Raw genomic sequence first — 22754 nt, 5'->3', positions numbered from 1 at the left:
AACTATTTGTGCTCTGCTAATCTAAAGTTATTGAGATGTTGCAAGTTATGATTATTTAATATTTTAAAGTCAATCTAACATTTATTAAATAAGTTGTTTTTACTTGATTCTTTTATGTTTTACGTCTTTACTAAAAATAAAGGAGTAGTCAGACATTGCTATTTGAGTAAAAAACACTTGGTTTATTTGTGTTGTGCTGATAAAGAATTATGTTTTTGTAAGTTATGAATAGTGCTATTTTGCTCCGTTTTTTAAAGGATTGTGGGTAATACATTTTTTGGGGACTATATGATACTTTTACACAATGTTGTAGGATTTTGTAAATATTTCTAAAATAGTATTAAGCAGTTTGTACTATGAGGTGTAAAGGATCACGATGAACAGATTAAAACCAGGGTAAATTGACGTTCAATAATGAGACAACTCAGACAAGCCATTCCCACCAAGGTCACTCCGCTCTAAATGACAAAGGCTATTGCAGCATCCTGCAATGCTTACAGCTCTACCTCCAACTATTCATAGAGAAATTATTATTGTGCTCAACAATGCTTACCAAGGTGGGTTAAAATGACAAATCGTCAAATCCATAAAAGAATGCTAAATAAGACATGACCACTAAAAATTACTAATCAGAACTACTAACGCTTGAAAAAATTATAATTTAAAGGCCCAGTGCAGTCAAACGTGATTTGCCTGTTTTATATAATACCGTGAAAATTTTGATAATGCTCTTTTAGTGTAAGAGCTGTTTGAAAAGAGACCCTGAAATTTGCCTGTTTTAGTAAATGAGTTTATAGACAAAGTCCCAAACCTCTCGGCCAATAACAGCTAGTTTTCTGTTTTCCCCTCCCACAGACAGTCATATCAATATTCTTGCTTGAGAAATTGTTCTTTGCTAAAAAGCTATTTTAGTTTATTTACCATTTAAAACAATCAACTGTAAGGTACTTAATTGGTATTAATTAAGGAAATGGGACCCTACATTTTTATGTTCTCGAGAATAAATATTAATAAACTTCAATTGTTATAGTTGCGTACATAATGCAATTTAGTGTAAACACAAAACCGCTAAGTATTTACAACTTAAAAAGATAACCAAATTGGTGGTGATGGCACTATATTACTTTAAATATTGAACACTGCAATACTTTGAGTTGGGTTACTTGAATGGTTCTAGGCAACAGGTTTCCACAAAAAAAATGTTAATTAGCAGAACTAATTACTTTTACAGTGTGGGAAGGGGTGAGACTAAATTTGTATGTACATCGCCAAGGGGGATATGTGATCTGGTGTCGGCAGCGCTACCACTAGACCAGACTCCTGCACTCTCGGAATATTGTAATAGGAAATAAAATGTGAATGTAATAGTTATAGATATATTTTTAATCAACCAGTTAAAAGGTGACATTTATGACTGTAGCTGGTATATAAAAACATCTCTATCGTGAATTAAGTATTTATTAAGGATCCCAATTAGCTGCTGCCTCTTCCTGGGGTCCAGCAAAATGATGGTACCATAATTTAAAATAAGGAAAGAACACAAACACACCCTTTTGAGAGTGGAAAGCAGTCTCAGATTCCCTTGTATCCAATTAAAGAGGAGGACCAGGACCCCCTTTGAGACTGCTGGAGAACAAGTCCTCACACGCCAATCAATGTAGAACGCACTAAGGATTATTGCTGTCAGCCAAGTCTGTCCCTGGCTCTGGACAATGATGTATGCAAAAAAACAGAGGATTGTTTTCAAACCTAGGGGTATGATATCCTGTTCTAATGAGACAAAGGTTCATTCGTTGGGTTTGAAATGTAAAAAAGTTCAAGATGAAGTACCTACGCGGCATATTAAGCGGGTTAGAGCACAATAGAAGATGGCCCTGATGACAGCTCAGGCTGCTTAATCTGCCATGACCGTTGGCGCTGACAAGAGACTTGCTTGTAACCTTGGCGATGAAACAGCAGTAAAACAAAAAAGCTATTCTCTTCCTCCCTCTCCACATCCAGATGATTGAATTGTTATCAATAGCATGGCGTCCACAACCGTGCTATAATCAGGCGAACCAATATATTCTGATGCCATTTTTTGGGTTTCCACTTCTAGTCTTTGGGGATGATATATAATATATTATAAACTGCGTGGTTCAAGCCCTGAATGCTGATTGGCTGACAGCAATGGTATATCAGACTGTATACCACAGGTATGACAAAACATGTATTGTTATTGCTCTAATTACGTTGGTAACCAGTTTATAAAAGCAATAATGCACATCTGCAGTTTGTGATACTGTATATGGCCAATATACCACGGCAATATCCGCATTGCATCGTGCTTAAGAACAGCCCTTAGCATTATCCATATACCACACCCCCTCGGGCCTTATTACTTAAGTGTGTGTGTGTGTATATATATATATATATATATACACACACCATTTAGCAGACACTTTTTTCCAAAGTGCTTAAAGTGGGCTTAATCTGTGCTTAAACATTACATTTTATTAATGATTGGAGACAGGCGCAGGAATTCATAATACTCCACCCAAAATATACAACATGCCATGAAAAGGCACGGGGACGAAGCCCAAAACAAACACGTGTACAAAAACACAGTGAGGTAACCCAAACAAAAGAGCGAGGTTAAACCTCCTAATATATACTTGCAAGACACTACACGGGGCGAGACCCGTAATAACAAGTGCACAATACACGCTGCACGAAAGCCGAAAAAACAACGCACAGGTACTCACAGACCAACGGACATGGGAACAATAACCGACAAGACAATGGTGAACAGAGGGCACATATATACAATTACTAATCGGGGGAATTGGAATCAGGTGTGTGTATTGAGACAGTGCAGTGACGGCTAGAGGCCGGTGAAGTAGACCTCCGGGAACTGGTGCACGGAATGAGCAGCAGTACCGGGGGAATCTGTGATATGAGCAAGCAGAATGTGAGTGAAGACCCTATCTGAAGAGTCTTTTTATGCTTCACATGAAAGCAACATTTAAGTTAGTCTGTAACCTGCAGTAATTCTGTTTTTTCCCATTTAATTATTGTTCAGGTTCGGCATTCCATAACTCTAGGGTTAATATCTTCGAGGTTCTACTGTATCTGACTAGTACCTTAGTAACTATGTGCATGGGAATTATTGAGTTGTGTACCCACTTGTTTGGGTCTATGTTGGTTTGTGTGTGTGTGTGTGCCTCTAAAATGGGTTTCTTACCAGAGCTTCCCCTTCTTGTCCTGTAGTGCCATTCATTGGTGGTGTGACTTCCACCTCAACATTTGAGCTGTTTGGAAGATTTTTATCTGCAATAAAAGAGAAAACATGGAGAGCAATTAATGTAATTGTGGTATACAGTGGGGAGAACAAGTATTTGATACACTACCGATTTTGCAGGTTTTCCTACTTACAACGCATGTAGAGGTCTGTAATTTTTATCATAGGTACACTTCAACTGTGAGAGACAGAAACTAAAACAAAAATCCAGAAAATCACATTGTATGATTTTTAAGTAATTAATTTGCATTTTATTGCATGACATAAATATTTGATCACCTACCAACCAGTAAGAATTCTGGCTCTCACAGACCTGTTCGTTTTTCTTTAAGAAGCCCTCTTGTTCTCCACTCATTACCTGTATTAACTGCACCTGTTTGAACTCGTTACCTGTATAAGAGACACCTGTCCACACACTCAATCAAACAGACTCCAACCTCTCCACAATGGCCAAGACCAGAGAGCTGTGTAAGGACATTAGGGTTAAATTGTAGACCTGCACAAGGCTGGGACGGGCTACAGGAAAATAGGCAAGAAGCTTGGTGAGAAGGCAACAACTGTTGGCGCAATTATTAGAAAATGGAAGAAGTTCAAGATGATGGTCAATCACCCTCGGTCTGGGCTCCATGCAAGATCTCACCTCTTGGGGCATCAATGATCATGAGGAAGGTGAGGGATCAGCCCAGAGCTACACGACAGGACCAGGTCAATGACCTGAAGAGAGCTGGGACCACAGTCTCAAAGAAAACCATTAGTAACACACTACACCGTCATGGATTAAAATCCTGCAGCGCAGGCAAGGTCCCCCTGCTCAAGCCAGCGCATGTCCAGGCCCATCTGAAGTTTGCCGATGGCCATCTGGAGGATCCAAAGGAGGTATGGGAGAAGGTCATGTGGTCTGATGAGACAAAAATAGAGCTTTTTGGTCAAAACTCCACTCGCCATGTTTGGAGGAAGAAGAAGGATGAGTACAACCCCAAGAACACCATCCCAACCATGAAGCATGGAGGTGGAAACAACATTCTTTGGGGATGCTTTTCTGTAAAGGGGACAGGACGACTGCACCGTATTGAGGGGAGGATGGACGGAGCCATGTATCGCGAGATCTTGGCCAACAACCTCCTTCCCTCAGTAAGAGTATTGAAGATGGGTCGTGGTTGGGTCTTCCAGCATGACAACGACCCGAAACACACAGCCAGGGCAACTAAGGAGTGTCTCCGTAAGAAGCATCTCAAGGTCCTGGAGTGGCCTAGCCATTCTCCAGACCTGAACCCAATTGAAAATCTTTGGAGGGAGCTGAAAGTCCGTATTGCCCAGCGATAGCCCCGAAACCTGAAGGATCTGGAGAAGGTCTGTATGGAGGAGTGGGCCAAAATCCCTGCTGCAGTGTGTGCAAACCTGGTCAAGAACTACAGGAAACGTATGATCTCTGTAATTGCAAACAAAGGTTTCTGTACCAAATATTAAGTTCTGCTTTTCTGATGCATCAAATACTTATGTCATGCAATAAATGCAAATTAATTACTGAAAAATCATTCAATGTGATTTTCTCGATAAAAAAAAAAGATTCCATCTCTCACAGTTGAAGTGTGCCTATGATAAAAATGACAGACCTCTACATGCTTTGTAAGTAGGAAACACTGCCGATTTTGCACGTTATCAAGTACTCGTTCTCCCCAATGTAGATGGGACTCACAATATTGTAATGAAGATTCTCTTTAGGCACTGTGCCCTCTGAATGTTCTACTCAATTAATTCTGAATTGGCGCTGATGAAGATTTAGTCTAAAGTGCATTATCGTGTCTTGGAAACATGATGACATTTCAAATGGAGACATATATTTAATAGAAAACCTTTTGTCATCATTGTGATGCAGTATAACATGCAGTAAAACTCTAGCTAGCATATTAAGATTGAGGGGACAGCACCACATTTTTACTAGCTATAGTTTTCATCGCTAACGTAAACTCACCCCATTCCGTACAAATGTGATCAACCGCAACATTCAAACGAGGCTACAAAGAACTAATGGGACTGTAGCGACTGTGTTGACTTCAAAATCGGGGGTGTGAACTAGGTTTCTATTCAAGTGTTGATCGACATGGTAATGGCTCTATAGTATTGGAGAAAAGTTGAAAAAACGGACCCTCCGTTACATCTAGACATGTCATGTTGTAAGGTACAGCATGCATAAAGCAACTATTTCTGTCTTACAATCTCTCTCCACCAGGTGTAGCAGTTCTCTCATCCTTTAAAAACAGGAAATGGACAGTGACGGGGGTAAGGGGGATACCTTGTCATTTTTTTGCGTCGTCATTCTCAAAGCCGCTGTTTACTTCTAAGATCACTTTAGCACCGCCCTAAAAACCCAATTCAAATTCGACACAAACCTTCAAATAGGTATGTAATGACACAGTTGCTTATATAACCTCTTTATAGTGTTTTATTTACATTTTAGAGGCAATAAGGTGAAAAGTTGGACAGATCGAGTGAAAAAAAGCAATTTTCCCACACGACCTCTCCTTCTCACTATCACGCATTAGTTTAGTTTCCCCACCCGCCATTTTTAAAAAGACCCGACGGGGCTCATTGACGGCTTGAATTATGCAGAAACAGGCAGTGTTTAGGTCATGTAATTGACTCTGTTGGAAAGGGGAGAAATTGTGCTTTACCATAGTATTGACATTACAGTCGATCTGGAAGTATTACGTTTTTGGGGCGCTAAAATAAGGGCAATTGTACGGACCAAGGCGATGTACAAGTTTACGTCAGCTATTTGTAAAGAACTTTGCTAGCTAATGGCAACCTTGCCATCTGTCTACAGTACATTTTACGACACCATAGTGATGGCAAAGTTGTTTCCTACTAATTATTTGCCTACTTTAGACATATCATCGTGTTTCCAGGCCACTATAGTGTAATTTAGACGAAACGGTCACTAACCAATGTTGACAATGACTAGCTAACACTCGACTTCGAGCATGACTATTGCTGAGGCGCCTGTAGAACTTTCATAACAATGGCATGACCAAGTGACGGAGATGCAACCCATGAATACAGATAGGAAAAAAGCCAATTCAGTGTAGCAAGTTAGTCAAATAGAGTAATATTCGTAAAACAACACTGTAAAATGCTGCTATGATTAATCAAGAGATTCATTCATTAAGAAATAACTAGCTATAATTGCAAATCCATCAAACTATCTACGGTATCCGATGATGAAAATAACCATTGTACACACTACTTTACGCAAACAACTTTTCTCCCCCTCACAAAGTGTTTCCATGATCTTTTCAAGACAAGGATGGAGGAACACTGCATTAGGACATCCAACCTTCACGTCTTTTACAGTCATGCCTTACAGCTTCAAACAGTGGCTGCATATATTGTTTTGGGGTTTTCAGAGCACAATATGTCCCCATAAGCATTGCTAGCAGCATCAAAAATGCTAAGCGATGAGATGCTGGACCTAGGGTGCCTGTGAGTGTGTGTTCCTGTAGTGCAGCAAACCTCTATCTTGTCAGAGGGCTACCTTTTGTCGAACTTCATTTAGGGCCCTATTCATTTAAGGCCAGATTTACTTACACTATTCATTAAAATACAAAATGCCGAAAGCTATGAAACCGGATGACTATAACAAAATTGACATGGAAATTGGTTTAATCCAAGTGTGGTTGTGACATAGCAGGATATTGCCAGGGAGGTAAAATGATCTGATACTCCTATTGTCTAACAAATGACTTCCCTGGCCCTTTTGGAAGGGATCCTATACACTATTAACTAAACCATAGAACATATTCAAATGAATGATACATTTGATATGTCAATTTGATATACTAGTCGCATATTACATTCCGAGTAAATAAGACATTACACTACGCATTTGTATATTAATTACATTTGACATTTTTTGGGACTACAGTACAATATTTTTTAAAGTACAAACTTGTTTAACCAGCAACATGGACTTCTAATCTTAAATTGATACTTGTCATGAATTTGGGTTCTATTAAGATGTTAATATGTTAATGTAGCACTGTTAGCCTAATTTTGTCTCAGTAATAAATATCTATGTCCCTCTTTGATTTTGTCTGTATGGAACATTATACACATGAAAGATCTTTCTATGGCCCCTCTGAGTATCTTTTGGACCATTGCGTCAGAGCTCTTTGAAGTGAAAACACACAGGAATTGCACTTGGCAGTGGCTCAATTGAACAAAACATTGCTCTAAGACAACAGTCACAATTGATTTGGCACTTCTAAATGCCATGCTTGCTTGGCTTTAGAACTGACGCCTCATTAACCCAAAAGATAGCAAAGGTGGTTTATTCAATCCTCCCAATTTCAGGACTTTGTCAGTCAACATGTTCCTAATAACTACACCAATATTTTTGATTTTCTGCATCAATGTGGGCTTTAAAAAATATATTTTGAGCCCAGCCAAAAAACATAAAATTCCGCTTTTAGTAATTTGATAAATAGCCAGGACCTTACTTTGAATGCAGGTTTCTTTTGAGTCATAATGCCAGGTTATAAATATCATTGTGGACCTGCGTCAGTGATTTGGACCATATACAGATCCCATACCAAGATAGAGCTCCCCAATTACTAAGATTCTAACTTTTCTATACAGATGTGCTATCTTAATTTAATCTCTCTGCTGTTGTAGAGAATGTTCATGTGCAGCAGGAAATGCAAATTCTAGTGTATTCAAGGTTTAAAAAGGCTTCTAAAGTTAGTTAATTCCACTTTAAAATGTAAGACTTGATTTATCCTAACACAAATGTACAGTGTCTGCTCAACTAAAAGTTTTGCGATTATGCTGCAGGACTTTAGTGTTTTAGTACCGTACCCCGTACTTCATTGCTCCAGACCAGCACAAGGGGGAGTTAGAGCACTGATTATGCTTTTGAGTCCCAAGGTGCTACGGTCTCTGACAATGAATGGGCAACATAAACCAAATAGAAACTGATAATTCTGCACGACTGTCATTTAACTGAATGATGAGGATGAAGGAGATGATTGAATTTAGAACAATACTCTAAGAATTGCGATTCCTCTGTCCTGTACGCGCACACCTGGAAAAATACACTTATTATTTTATTTCTACTCGTCAGTATTACTTACAAAAGCTGTTGTTACACTAAGGTTTTTATTCTAAGAGAAACTTAAAACTACAATTAGGGTGTGGAAATGTTAGGATTATTTTGCTCTTACTTTAGTACTTACTGTAGGCTACTCCCGACCAGTTACCTTGTACAGTGCCTGAGTGGTGCAGTGGTCTAAGACACTGCATTGCAGTGCAAACTGTGTTGCTACAGATGCTGGTTCAATATCTGTGCAGGTTGTGACCTATGAGGTGACGGTAGGTTTTTGGTTTCTCTCCCTCTAAAAACAGAAATAAATAATTCTGAATAACAAACTGGCTTTATTTATAAATTTGGAACAATGTCTCACCCCATGTTCAAGAATGGCCTTTTACACGCTCACTTTAGGTTATTTGAAAATGAAATAATTTCCAAAATATCGTTAGTTTTTAAACAGGTCATAGAAAGTTGGTTGCAATGTCAGTTTAATCCACCAGAAAAGACAGAACAAATAATACAACACATATTGTGGTTAAACTCAAATATAATTAGTATATTTGAGTTTAACCACAATATTAGTTGTATTATTTGTTCTGTAAAAAAACTTTTAGCAATTGGAACCTTTAACAAGTGGAAGGAAGAAAGTATTATTATTATGAACCCTGTTTTCCACAAGCACAGCAGGCTGTGAATTCTGCAAACAACGTTTCTAGGATGGGCTATTAGCAGCACAATATATATTGATCATGGTTCCTGAGTGGCACAGTGGTCTACAGCACTGCAACTCTGTGCAAGAGGCATCACTACAGTCCCTGGTTCAAATCCAGACTGTATCACATCTGACTGTGATTGGGAGTACCATAGGGCGCCGCACAATTATTATGAATTCTTTTAGAATTATATAAAATTCCCTTAGATATTCTCACAGATCAGATTTGACCTAACAAAACATTTTGTACAAGGTAGTTGATAAGCATTCAAAACTTTGTGGATGGTGCCTCCTGAGATTCGCAGCGGTCTAAGACACTGCATCGCAGTGCAAACTGTAGCGTTGCTACAGATGCTAGTTCGAGTCCCATGCAGGCCACGACCGGGAGACCAATGAGGCGACACACAATTTGCCCAGCATCGTCCGAGTTAGGGTTTGGACGACCGGGATGTCCTTGTCCCATCGTGCTGTAGGGACTCCTGTGGCGGGCCAGGCGCATGCACGCTGACACGGTCACCAGTTGTATGGTGTTTCCTCTAACACAAAATGTTTTTTTGGTGGATGGGTATAATTTGTATGTATAAAATATATAATAGTAATATTTAAAGTTACTAAATTGGGTCAATTTATATATATTTATTTAAATTTAAATTTGCATCGGCAAGATGCCGGCAAAGTCTGAATTCCGGTAGATGGAAACGGCCCGATGTACTTGGGCCGATTCTGGGCAGTCATTCATTTTGATTCCGAGTCCGACACCTGATGCCGGGCCGATTCAATCAGTTCCGGCCCCCCAGAAGAGGGCCACTTCTGGGCCAATTCCTTATTGTTAGCTGGGTCACGTCATTGAAAAAATATTTTGTGATATACTGTAGGCCTACCGTAGGCGACATGAGAATCACTAGTGTTGAGTAATGTGCTGTTTAACCTTTCTAGGGTAGGGGGCAGCATTTGGAATTTTGGGTGAAAAGCATGCCCAAATTCAACGGCCTGCTACTCAGGCCCAGAAGATATGATATGCATATAACTGGTAGATATGGATAGAAAACACTCTAAAGTTTCAAAAACTGTTACAATAGTGTCTGTGAGTATAACTGAACTGATTTAGCAGGGGAAAACCTGAGAAAAATCCATTCAGGAAGTCGTTTTTTTGTGGTCTTGTAGTTTTCTATTCAATGCCATTACAGTATCGATTGACTTAGGACTCCATTTGCAGTTCCTATGCCTTCCACTAGATGTCAGTCTTTAGAAATCGCTTCAGGCTTGTAATTCTTATAAATGAGGGAGTAAGACCAGTCTGAACGAGTGGACCAGAGTGTCGCAGAGTTTTTTCAGGCGCATGTGCATTTCTTGTTTACCTTTGATATTGACGACGTTATTGTCCAGTTGAAATATTATAGATCATTTAGGCTAAAACACAACCTGAGGATTGAATATAAACATCGTTTGACATGTTTCTATGAACTTTACGGAAACAATTTGGATTTTTGTCTGATTGTTTTGACTGAGTTTGAGCCTGTGGATTACAGAAGAAAACATGCTAACAAAACAGAGGTTTTTGGATATAAAGAGACTTCATCGAACAAAAGGAACATTTATTGAGTAAATTAATGTCTTCTGATAAACACCATATGAAGATCATCAAAGGTAAGGGATTCATTTTATCTCTATTTCTGAGTTTTGTAACGCTTCTGCTTGGCTGGTTACTGTTTGTAATAATTTGTCAACTGGGCTAGGTTCTGGGCTAGGTATGCTTTCTCCAAAAAGCATTTTATAAATATGACACTGTGGTTGGTTTATCAAGAAGTTAATCTTTCAACCTATGTAAAATATGTTTTGTTTTCTGAATTTTTATAATGAGCATTTCTGTAATTGAATTTGACGCTCTGCAACCTCACTGGATGTTGGCCAGATGGGACGCTAGCGTCCCACGTACCCTAGAGAGGTTAAAGTGGTTTAGGTCTTATTTATTTAAAAAGCATATTGAAGTTAGAAGCAATAGGACTTGAAGCAATAGACTACCCGCTTATGGTCAACTATTTCAGCACCGTTTCACGCTGCTCTGGGACAAACATGGGGACTGGTCTTCATAAATCAATGAGATGTCTATTTTCACTGAATCTCTGTTTGGGTATGGGTTAGACTACAATTAGGGTGTGGAAATGTTATGCTCTTAGTACTGTAGCCTACTCCCGACCGTCACATTGAACAGTGGCAAATTTTCCGTTCCATCCTCACAGAAATCCTGAGGGTTTCGTTTTTTGTTTTTCTTGGAATAGAAACACCATAATCCATAATTATAATTCTAATTACACCATAAGTAATCAAATTAATGAAGCAAAATTTCTTCAAATCAATCCCATATATGTTCTTACAAAAAAGCTTTTAAATTCTCTAGTACAGCCAGTTTTGAAGGTTATCCAAATGCTTCTCAAAGATGCCATCTGGTGGTCAAACTTGCACTTACTAGCATTAATGGTAACAATGGATGACAATTAAATAACGTGACATAGAATTCTGCGGCAGCCTGTAAGCTGTGCTGAAGTATGACGCAACTTTTAAAGGAAGAACAACTGTATCAACCCCTACAAAAATGTCCATTAATTGTAATTCACATAATAATTCATATTTCCTGTTGATGCTGGATTATTTTCTTGCTGTGAGAAACTGGTCAAATGAAGACAACATCTGTATCAAGTAGCCCATGACTGTGTACAAAAATGTATATTTGTGCAAATGCGAACAAAACAATGGCAATGGTATTTGCTTTCTCAAAAGCTAGTGAGCTGTTTTAGAAAACGCAGGAGAGCAGGCAAAACCTCAAGGTGGTAGCAATCCAGCATCAGGGGTTATGCGAGTAGGAATGTTAGATTAGTCTGTTAATTTAAGATTAATTAAACTGAAGTTGGTGGTTACAGACACAGAGCATGGCAAAATGTTCACCATGTTTTTTGTTTTCGTCAGAGCCTGGAGCTGGCATATTGAGATTGGATGTATCAAGTTACAACTGGCAATCCTTCGACAGAGTGATAATCACTAGATGGGCATGCTAGTAAGGACAGGCATAATGACTGTTTGGAACTTCTGTACTTTGTAACATGGCCAAATAGTGATGATCTCTGCCTGTGTGGTTATTGGAGATTATTGAATAGCTTCGACCTGCATTTCATCAGATAGTAGATTTTTCCGAACCTGTTATATAATAACAAATATCTAACAATTACATGGTTTCAAAACAATATAGAGCATTGAATGGATATATTTAAATGTTTAGCCAACTGCCAAACATACAAATGTTTAGCCAACTGCTGTCTGTTTAGCCAACTTCTAAACATACAAATATTTGAAGAGATCACTCTTCAACTTGTGTGTGTTTCTGATATCATTCACTTGTGTTAACACATGGGACTACACTAGACCCCCCACCCCCCAGAGTAGAGACCACTCACCTGATCGGCTGGCTACTCCATTAGCCTTCTCGCTGTCCTCTACTTGGCATTTCTTTTTGGCAATCTTATGAAGGATGGATGCCTTCTCTCTGAATTGTCCTGCAACATAACCATCAGGGAGTTAACTACAGTAGGGGACGTAAGCCCTGTGTCTTCACAGGTCCATTGCCTGGACTCAGGGCTCCTCTGCCTTTCTCATGGTTCCAGACCTATCTAAGTTCAAAGGAAAACAGAAGCAAGTTTTCATATCACTATTCAAATTACAGTTTGAAGTCAATGTCATATAATGTACTAATGACCCAGCAATGTCCTAGATGCATGCCAGTGGGAGAGAACACTTTATGAAGCATAATAGGTCACACCCAATCTATGGCCAGGTCTACTAAGCCTTTACGTTAGTTGAACCTAAATTTGTACACTTTTATTTTCTGGAGGCATAGCATTTAGTCTAAAAGATAGAACAAAACAGTTACATACAATTTAAGAGACTGATTAAGATATTGCACTTCATCAATATCCATTTCAGAAAAAACATTTTGTTACAAATTTTTCGTGGACAGACTATGTAACAGGGTAATAGGGTATCGTAATGTCTGTCAAAAGACTGTGGGATGCAACAATAAACGAGCAACAGTTCCAGTGAGATGGTTTTTCGTCACTGATTAGTTGTACAAATGACGATTTAGCATGTGTGAGCTTCTTTAACATTTTTACCCATAGACTTTAGAGAAACTTGAAGAGCAAGGGGTTGGAGCTATCGCCCTTCTTCCGCTCCTCGTTTTAATATCTTTTCTCATACAGCTCCCCTCAGAACTTATTTGAGTAGCTGCCGCAAGATATTCTTTCGGGGTTGCCGACTGCCAACTTTGCACCAGGCAAATTCTTAATAAATGTGTCTTGATGAGGTCCATCTATGATCATTAGTAACCTCTTCTTGTCACCGTATTCACATACAACGTACCAAAATATTGTAATACAAAAGACAGAAATGGCATAAACAGCATGCAAAAATAATGACATTCAAACATTGAGGTAAAAATGTTCTTACTTTTCCTTACTTTACTACTTTAAATAATAAGGATGTAGCCTGCGACACAAAACAACGACGCCGTAAAAGAGGCAAACGTAGTGGTCTTCTGGTCAGGCTCCGGAGACAAGCACATCGCGCGCCACTCCCTAGCATACTACTCGCCAATGTCCAGTCTCTTGACAACAAGGTTGACGAAATCCGAGCAAGGGTAGCATTCCAGAGGGACATCAGGGACTGTAACGTTCTTTGCTTTCGGAGTCGGTGCTTTCGGAGTAGACGCAATCGGAGTCGGTGCAGCCAGCTGGTTTCTCCACGCATCGCGCCGACAGAAACAAACATCTTTCTGGTAAGAAGAGGGGCGGGGGCGTATGCTTTATGGTTAACGAGACGTGGTGTGGTCACAACAACATACAGGAACTCAAGTCCTTCTGTCCACCTGATTTAGAATTCCTCACAATCAAATGTCGACCGCATTATCTACTAAGGGAATTCTCTTCGATTATAATCACAGCCGTATATATTCCCCCCCAAGCAGACACATCGATGGCTCTGAACGAACTTTATTTGACTCTTTGCAAACTGGAATCCACACATCCTGAGGCTGCATTCATTGTAGCTGGGGATTTTAACAAGGCTAATCTGAAAACAAGACTCCCTAAATTGTATCACCATATCGATTGCGCAACCAGGGCTGATAAAACCTTGGATCATTGCTATTCTAACTTCCGCGATGCATAATAAGGCCCTTCCCCGCACTCCTTTCGGAAAAGCTGACCACGACTAAATTTTTTTGCTCCCTGCCTACAGACAGAAGCTAAAACAAGAAGCTCCCACGCTGAGGTCTTTTCAACGCTGGTCCGACCAATCTGATTCCACGCTCCAAGACTGCTTCCATCACGTGGACTGGGAAATGTTTCGTATTGCGTCAGACAACAACATTGACGAATACGCTGATTCGGTGAGCGAGTTCATTAGAACGTGCGTTGAAGATGTCGTTCCCATAGCAAATCAAATCAATCAAATCAAATTTATTTATATAGCCCTTCGTACATCAGCTGATATCTCAAAGTGCTGTACAGAAACCCAGCCTAAAACCCCAAACAGCAAGCAATGCAGGTGTAGAAGCACGGTGGCTAGGAAAAACTCCCTAGAAAGGCCAAAACCTAGGAAGAAACCTAGAGAGGAACCAGGCTATGTGGGGTGGCCAGTCCTCTTCTGGCTGTGCCGGGTGGAGATTATAACAGAACATGGCCAAGATGTTCAAATGTTCATAAATGACCAGCATGTTCGAATAATAAGAAGGCAGAACAGTTGAAACTGGAGCAGCAGCACGGCCAGGTGGACTGGGGACAGCAAGGAGTCATCATGTCAGGTAATCCTGGGGCATGGTCCTAGGGCTCAGGTCCTCCGAGAGAGAGAAAGAAAGAGAGAAGGAGAGAATTATAGAACGCACACTTAGATTCACACAGGACACCGAATAGGACAGGAGAAGTACTCCAGATATAACAAACTGACCCTAGCCCCCCGACACATAAACTACTGCAGCATAAATACTGGAGGCTGAGACAGGAGGGGTCAGGAGACACTGTGGACCCATAGCAACGATTAAAACATTCCCAAACCAGAAACCGTAGATTGATGGCAGCATTCGTGTGAAACTGAAAGCGTGAACCACTGCTTTTAATCAGGGCAAGGTGACCGGAAACATGACCGAATACAAACAGTGTAGCTATTCCCTCCGCAAGGCAATCAAACAAGCTAAGCGTCAGTATAGAGACAAAGTAGAGTTGCAATTCAACGGCTCAGACACAAGAGGTATGTGGCAGGGTCTACAGTCAATCACGGATTACAAAAATAAAACCAGCCCAGTCACGGACCAGGATGCCTTGCTCCCAGGCAGACTAAATAACTTTTTTGCCAGCTTTGAGGACAATACAGTGCCACTGACACGGCCCGCAACCAAAACATGCGGACTCTCCTTCACTGCAGCCGAGGTGAGTAAAACATTTAAACGTGTTAACCCTCGCAAGGCTGCAGGCCCAGACGGCATCCCCAGCCGCGCCCTCAGAGCATGCGCAGACCAGCTGGCTGGTGTGTTTACGGACATATTCAATCGATCCCTATCCCAGTCTGCTGTTCCCACATGCTTCAAGAGGGCCACCATTGTTCCTGTTCCCAAGAAAGCTAAGGTAACTGAGCTAAACGACTACCCGTAGCACTCACTTCCGTCATCATGAAGTGCTTTGAGAGACTAGTCAAGGACCATATCACCTCCACCCTACCTGACACCCTAGAGTCTACCTGCCCTCCAGGACACCTACACCACCCGATGTCACAGGAAGGCCATAAAGATCATCAAGGACAACAACCACCCGAGCCACTGCCCATCAAAGATGGGACCGAGAGACTGAAAAACACCTTCTATATCAAGGCCATCAGACTGTTAAATAGCCACCACTAACATTGAGTGGCTGCTGCCAACACACTGACTCAACTCCAGCCACTTTAATAATGGGAATTGATGGGAATTGATGTAAAATATATCACTAGCCACTTTAAACAATGCTACTTAATATAATGTTTACATACCCTACATTATTTATCTCATATGTATACACATATACTGTACTCTATATCATCTACTGCATCTTTATGTAATACATGTATCACTAGCCACTTTAAACTAATGCCACTTTGTTTACATACTCATCTCATATGTATATACTGTACTCGATACCATCTACTGCATCTTGCCTATGCCGCTCTGTACCATCACTCATTCATATATCTTTATGTACATATTCTTTATCCCTTTACACTTGTGTGTATAAGGTAGTAGTTTTGGAATTTTTAGCTAGATTACTCGTTGGTTGTTACTGCATTGTCGGAACTAGAAGCACAAGCATTTCGCTACACTCGCATTAACATCTGCTAACCATGTGTATGTGACAAATAAAATTTGATTTGATTTGATCATGTTGGACAATTTAATAAAGATGGTAACCAACATGATCTGTTTTAAATTGGTGGCTAGCTTACACTACCGGTCAAAAGTTTTAGAACACTTACTCATTCAAGAGTTTTTCAAGATTTTTTAAACTATTTTCTACATTGTAGAATAATAGTGAAGACATCAAAACTATGAAATAACAAATATGGAATCATGTAGTAACCAAGAAAGTGTTAAACAAATCAAAATATATTTTATATTTGAGATTCTTCAAATCGCCACCCTTTGCCTTGATGACAACTTTGCACACTCTTGGCAGTCTCTCAACCAGCTTAATGAGGTAGTCACCTGGAATGCATTTCAATTAACAGGTGTGCCTTGTTAAAAGTTCATTTGTGCAATTTCTTTCCTTTTTAATGCTTTTGAGCCAATCAGTTGTGTTGTGACAAGGTATGGGGGTATACATAAGTCCATATTATGGCAAGAACAGCTCAAATAAGCAAAGATAACATTTCTAGGACACATGTTCCACTAGTGGAACCCCCCGACAACATTCCGCTGAAAAGGCAGCTCGCGAAATTCAAAAATATTTTTTAGAAATATGTAACTTTCACACATTAACAAGTCCAATACAGCAAATGAAAGATAAACATCTTGTTAATCTACCCATCGTGTCCAATAAAAAAAATGCTTTACAGCGAAAACACAACATATGATTATGTTAGATCACCGCCAAGTCCAAAAAACACACAGCCATTTTCCCAGCCAAAGTCACGAAAAATAGAAAGAGATCAAATGAATCACTAACCTTTGATTATCTTCATCAGATGACACTCATAGGACATCATGTTACACAATACATATATGTTTTGTTCGATAATGTGCATATTTATATCCAAAAATCTCAGTTTACATTGGCGCCATGTTCAGAAATGCCTCCAAAATATCCGGAGAAATTGCAGAGAGCCACATCAAATAACAGAAATACTCATCATAAACTTTGATGAAAGATACATGTTTTACATACAATTAAAGATACACTTGTTCTTAATGCAACCGCTGTCAGATTTCAAAAAAACTTTACGGAAAAAAGTTCCATGCAATAATCTGAAACTGTGCTCGGATAGAAACAAAATTTCTCCGCCATGTTGGAGTCAACAGAAATACGAAATTACATTATAAATATTCCCTTACCTTTGATGATCTTCATCAGAATGCACTCACAGGAATCCTAGTTTTGTTCGTTAATGTCCATTATTTATGTCCAAGTAGCTACTTTTGTTAGCTCGTGCAGGTCCAGGCGAACGTCGGACAAAAACTTCAGAAAGTTATATTACAGGTCGAAATAAACTTGTCAAACAAAGTTTAGAATCAATCTTTAGGATGTTATCATACATATTCAATAACATTCCAACCGGAGAATTCCTTTGTGTCTATAGAAGTAATGGAACGCAAGTCGATATCATGTGAAATGCGCGTGACCAGGACCTGGCTCTCTGCCAGACCACTGACTCATTCCCCTCTCATCCAGCCCCACATGAGAGTAGAAGCTTCATTCAAGGTTCTACAGACTGACATCTAGTGGAAGCCATAGGAAGTGCAAACATATCCATATCCCACTGGGATTTCAATAGGTGATGAGTTGAAAATCGACCAACCTCAGATATCCCACTTCCTGGTTGGATTTTTCTCAGGTTTTCACCTGCCATATGAGTTCTGTTATTACTCACAGACATCATTCAAACAGTTTGAAACTTCAGAGTGTTTTCTATCCAATAGTAATAATATGCATATATTAGCATCTGAGACAGAGTAGGAGACAGTTCACTCTGGGCACGCTATTCATCCAAAGTGAAAATGCTGCCCCCTATCCCTAAAAAGATAGATGACAGTCCATCATTACTTTAATAAAGACATTAACATTTCTTCAAGTGCAGTCACAAAAACCATCAAGAGCTATGATGAAACTGGCTGTCATGAGGACCGCCACAGGAATGGAAGACCCAGAGTTACCTCTGCTGCAGAGGATAAGTTCATTTGAGTAACTAGCCTCATAAATAGCAGCCCAAATCACAGAGTTCACAGAGTTCAAGTAACAGACACATCTCAACATCAACTTTTCAGAGGAGACTGTGAATCAGGCCTTCATGGTCTAATTGTTGCAAATAAACCACCACCAATAAGAAGAGACTTGCTTGGGTCAAGAAACATGACCAATCGACATTAGACGGGTTGAAATTTGTCCTTTGGTCTGAAGAGTCCAAATTTGATATTTTTGATTCCAACCGCCATGTCTTTGTGAGACGTGGTGTGGGTGAACGGATGATCTCCGCATGTCTATTTCCCACCGTAAAGCATGGAGGAGGAGGTGTTATGGTGTGGGGGTGCTTTGCTGTCTGTGATTTATGTAGAATTCAAGGAACACTTAACCAGCATGGCTACCACAGCATTCTGTAGGCAACACGACATCCCATCTTGTTTGGGCTTAGAGGGACTAATTAATTAACCTCCAGGCTGTGTAAGGGCTATTTTGCCAGGAAGGAGAGTGATGGAGTGCTGCATCAGATGACCTGGCCTCCACAATCACCCAACCTCAACCCAATTTAGATGGTTTAGTATGAGTCGGACCGCAGAGTGAAGTAAAAGCAGCCAACAAGTGCTCAGCATTCTTGGGAAGTCCTTCAAGACTGTTGGAAAAGCATGAAGCTGGTGAAGCTGGTTGACAAAATGCCAAGAGTGTGCAAAGCTGTCATCAAGGTAAAGGGTGGCTATTTAATGAATCTCAAATATAATATATACACTACCTTTCAAAAGTTTTGGGTCACATAGAAATGTACTTGTTTTTGTCCAAAAGCAATTTTTTTGTCCATCAAAATAACATCAAATTGATCAGAAATACAGTGTAGACATGGCTAATGTTGTAAATGACTACTGGAGCTGGAAACGGCTGTCACGACTTCCACCGAAGTTGGCTCTCCTGCCTGTTCGGACGGTGCTCGGCGGTCGTCGTCACCGTCCTACTAGCCACTACTGATCCCTTTTTCGTTTGTCTGTTGGTTTTGTCTTATTAGTTTCACCTGTGTGTATTTTAGTTTAATTAACGTCCTTATATGTAGTAGGTTGTCCCGCCCTTGTTTTGTGTGGAATTGTCTATTTTTGATCCTGTGTTGGATTATTCACCCTGTATGTTGGGTTGACCGTGTTTTTTGTGCGCCGGAGAATAAACCTTCGAATCACTGAAACCTGCTCTCTGCGCCTGATTCCACCCACCTTGATAAAACGTGACAGAATCCCGCACCACCATGGAATCAGCAGGAGCAGCCGCGTCTCCTCTCCCATCGATGGAAGAGAGGGTCCTCCATCACACCAGCGTGCTTCACCGGATTGGTTCTGCCATGGACCAAATGATGGAGAGGATGGATCGATGGGAGAGGAGTGGCCTTCCCACCTCATCTCTAGCACCCCCTTCTCCAGCACCTCCTGTTCCTGCGACCACGTCTGGCTCCGGGGCTCTTCGGCTGACACTCCCACGGGAGTATGACAGAACGGCGGCTGGGTGCCAGGGTTTCCTCCTTCAACTGGAACTATACCTGGCTACCGTGCGTCCTGCTCCCTCAGGAGAGGAGCCGATTCCGAGCTGTTTTTGACCATCCACCAGAGGGTCGGGCGGCGGGTCGACGGCTGTTCCACCTGCGTCAGGAGACGAGGAGCGTACAGGACTTTGCTCTGGAGTTCAGGACCTTGGCCGCAGGAGCAGGATGGAACGACAGGGCCTTGATCGATCATTTCAGATGCAGTCTCAGGGAGGACGTCCGCAGGGAGCTGGCATGTCGGGACACCACATGCACACTGGATGAACTCATTGACTTGGCTATCCGTCTCGACAACCTGCTGGCTGCCCGCGGGCGTTCGGATCAGGCCCTGTCGTTTCCACTTCCCAGCCCTCCTGCCCCTATCCCTATGGAATTAGGAGGGGCTGCTTCGAGGGGGACCGGAGGAGGAGTGTCCTCCTGCACCAGTTGTGGTCGACGAGGGCACACGTCCGACCGGTGCTGGAGGAACTCGTCTGGGAGTCGGGAGGGCAGGCGGAGCACTGCTCGATCACCCCAGGTGAGTAAGCACCAGACTCACCCAGAACTTCCTGTCGGTCATGTGTATGTGTTGACTTCTTTCCCTGGGTTTTTTCCCTCTCTACAGCATAAGGCGCTAGTCGATTCAGGCGCAGCTGGGAATTTCATGGATCGTGGGCTTGCGTTAAGGCTAGGGATTCCCCTGGTGTCGTTAGACCTACCTTTCCCCGTGCACTCCTTAGATAGCCGACCATTAGGGTCAGGAGTAATTAGGGAGGCTATGGTGCCGCTGGACATGGTAACGCAGGGGGATCATAAGGAGCAGATTAGTCTGTTCCTTATAGATTCACCTGCGTTTCCAGTGGTGTTGGGGGTTCCTTGGTTAGCTCAACACAACCCGGTGATTTCCTGGCGACAGGGGGCTCTTAAGGGGTGGTCAGAGGAGTGTTCAGGTAGGTGTATAGGAGTTGCCGTTGGTGCGACTACGGTGGAGAGTCCAGACCAAGTTTCCACAGTGCGCATTCCCTCTGAATATGCCGATTTGGCTATCGCCTTCAGTAAAAAGAAGGCGACCCATCGTCGAGAGGACTGCGTGATAAACCTTCTGGAGAACGCTGCACTTCCTACGAGTCACGTGTATCCATTGTCCCAGGAGGAGACGGTAGCGATGGAAACATATGTTGCTGAATCGCTGGGACAGGGGTACATTCGGCCCTCCGCATCACCCGTCTCCTCGAGCTTCTTTTTTGTGAAGAAGAAGGATGGAGGTCTGCGTCCGTGCATTGATTATAGAGGTCTAAATTCCATCACAGTGGGGTTTAGTTACCCACTCCCTCTCATCGCTACGGCGGTGGAATCATTTCACGGGGCGCGCTTCTTCACAAAACTGGACCTGAGGAGCGCGTATAATCTGGTGCGTATCCGGGGAGGAGATGAGTGGAAAACCGCATTTAGTACTACATCTGGTCACTATGAGTACCGCGTCATGCCATACGGGTTGAAGAATGCTCCAGCCGTCTTCCAATCCTTCGTAGATGAGATTCTCCGAGACCTGCTCGGGCAGGGAGTGGTAGTGTACATCGATGACATCTTGATCTATTCTGCCACACGCGCGGCGCATTTGTCTCTGGTGCGTAAGGTACTTGGGCGACTGCTGGAGCATGAACTGTATAGCAAGGCGGAGAAATATGTGTTTTTCAAACAGTCCGTTTCCTTCCTGGGATATCGTATTTCCACCTCCGGGGTGGTGATGGAGGATGCCGCGTTACAGCCGTGCGTAATTGGCCGACTCCGACCACGGTGAAAGAGGTGCAGCGGTTTTTAGGGTTTGCCAATTACTACCGGAGGTTTATCCGGGGTTTTGGTCAGGTGGCTGCTCCCATCACCTCACTGCTGAAGGGAGGACCGGTGCGCTTGCGCTGGTCAGCAGAGGCGGGCAGAGCCTTCAGTCGTTTGAAGGAGCTGTTCACCAATGCGCCCGTGTTGGCGCATCCGGACCCCTCTTTAGCGTTCATAGTGGAGGTGGATGCGTCCGAGGCTGGGGTCGGAGCCGTGCTGTCCCAACGCTCGGGCGTGCCACCCAAGCTTCGCCCATGTGCTTTCTTTTCGAGCAAGCTCAGCCCAGTGGAGCGAAACTATGATGTGGGGGACCGGGAGTTGTTAGCTGTAGTCAAGGCTCTGAAGGTGTGGAGACATTGGCTTGAGGGGGCTAAACACCCTTTTCTCATCTGGACTGACCATTGTAATCTCGAGTATATCCGGGCAGCGAAGAGACTAAATCCACGTCAGGCTAGATGGGCCATGTTTTTTACCAGGTTCCGGTTTAACCTCTCATACTGGCCAGGCTCCCAAAACACCAAAGCCGACGCGCTGTCCCGCCTCTATGATACCGAGGAGCGGTCCGTTGAGCCAACTCCCATCATTTCACCGTCATGTCTCGTGGCATCGGTGGTATGGGAGGTGGACGCGGAGATAGAGGAGGCCTTACGGTCAGAGCCGGCCCCCCCTAACTGTCCAGTAGGGACTCAGTACGTGCCGAGGGGGGTCCAGGACAAGCTGATCCGGTGGGCTCATACTCTCCCCTCCTCGGGTCATCCTGGCATCGAGAGGACAGTGCGGAGTCTGAGAGGGAGATACTGGTGGCCCATGCTGGCTAAAGACGTGAGATTTTATGTCTC

The 22754-nt window shown here is 42.1% G+C and overlaps 1 protein-coding gene across 4 annotated transcripts in view; it reads right to left on the bottom strand.

The window, feature by feature from the left end:
• The window catches only part of LOC109896337 (sodium/potassium/calcium exchanger 2), a 203229-nt gene that overhangs the window by 14002 nt on the left and 166473 nt on the right, over positions 1–22754 (bottom strand). For all 4 annotated transcript variants that reach the window (XM_031832045.1, XM_031832042.1, XM_031832043.1 and 1 more), the window contains 2 exons: positions 12528–12626; positions 3224–3309 (listed from right to left, as the gene is read on the bottom strand). In XM_031832045.1, the coding sequence (XP_031687905.1) occupies positions 3224–3309; positions 12528–12626 (185 nt within the window). The remainder of the gene's footprint in view (positions 1–3223; positions 3310–12527; positions 12627–22754) is intronic.

Source organism: Oncorhynchus kisutch, linkage group LG9, assembly GCF_002021735.2.
Source record: "Oncorhynchus kisutch isolate 150728-3 linkage group LG9, Okis_V2, whole genome shotgun sequence".
In the NCBI taxonomy this organism is placed as follows: Eukaryota; Metazoa; Chordata; class Actinopteri; order Salmoniformes; family Salmonidae; genus Oncorhynchus; species Oncorhynchus kisutch.
This window is presented reverse-complemented; position numbering and strand designations above follow the sequence as displayed.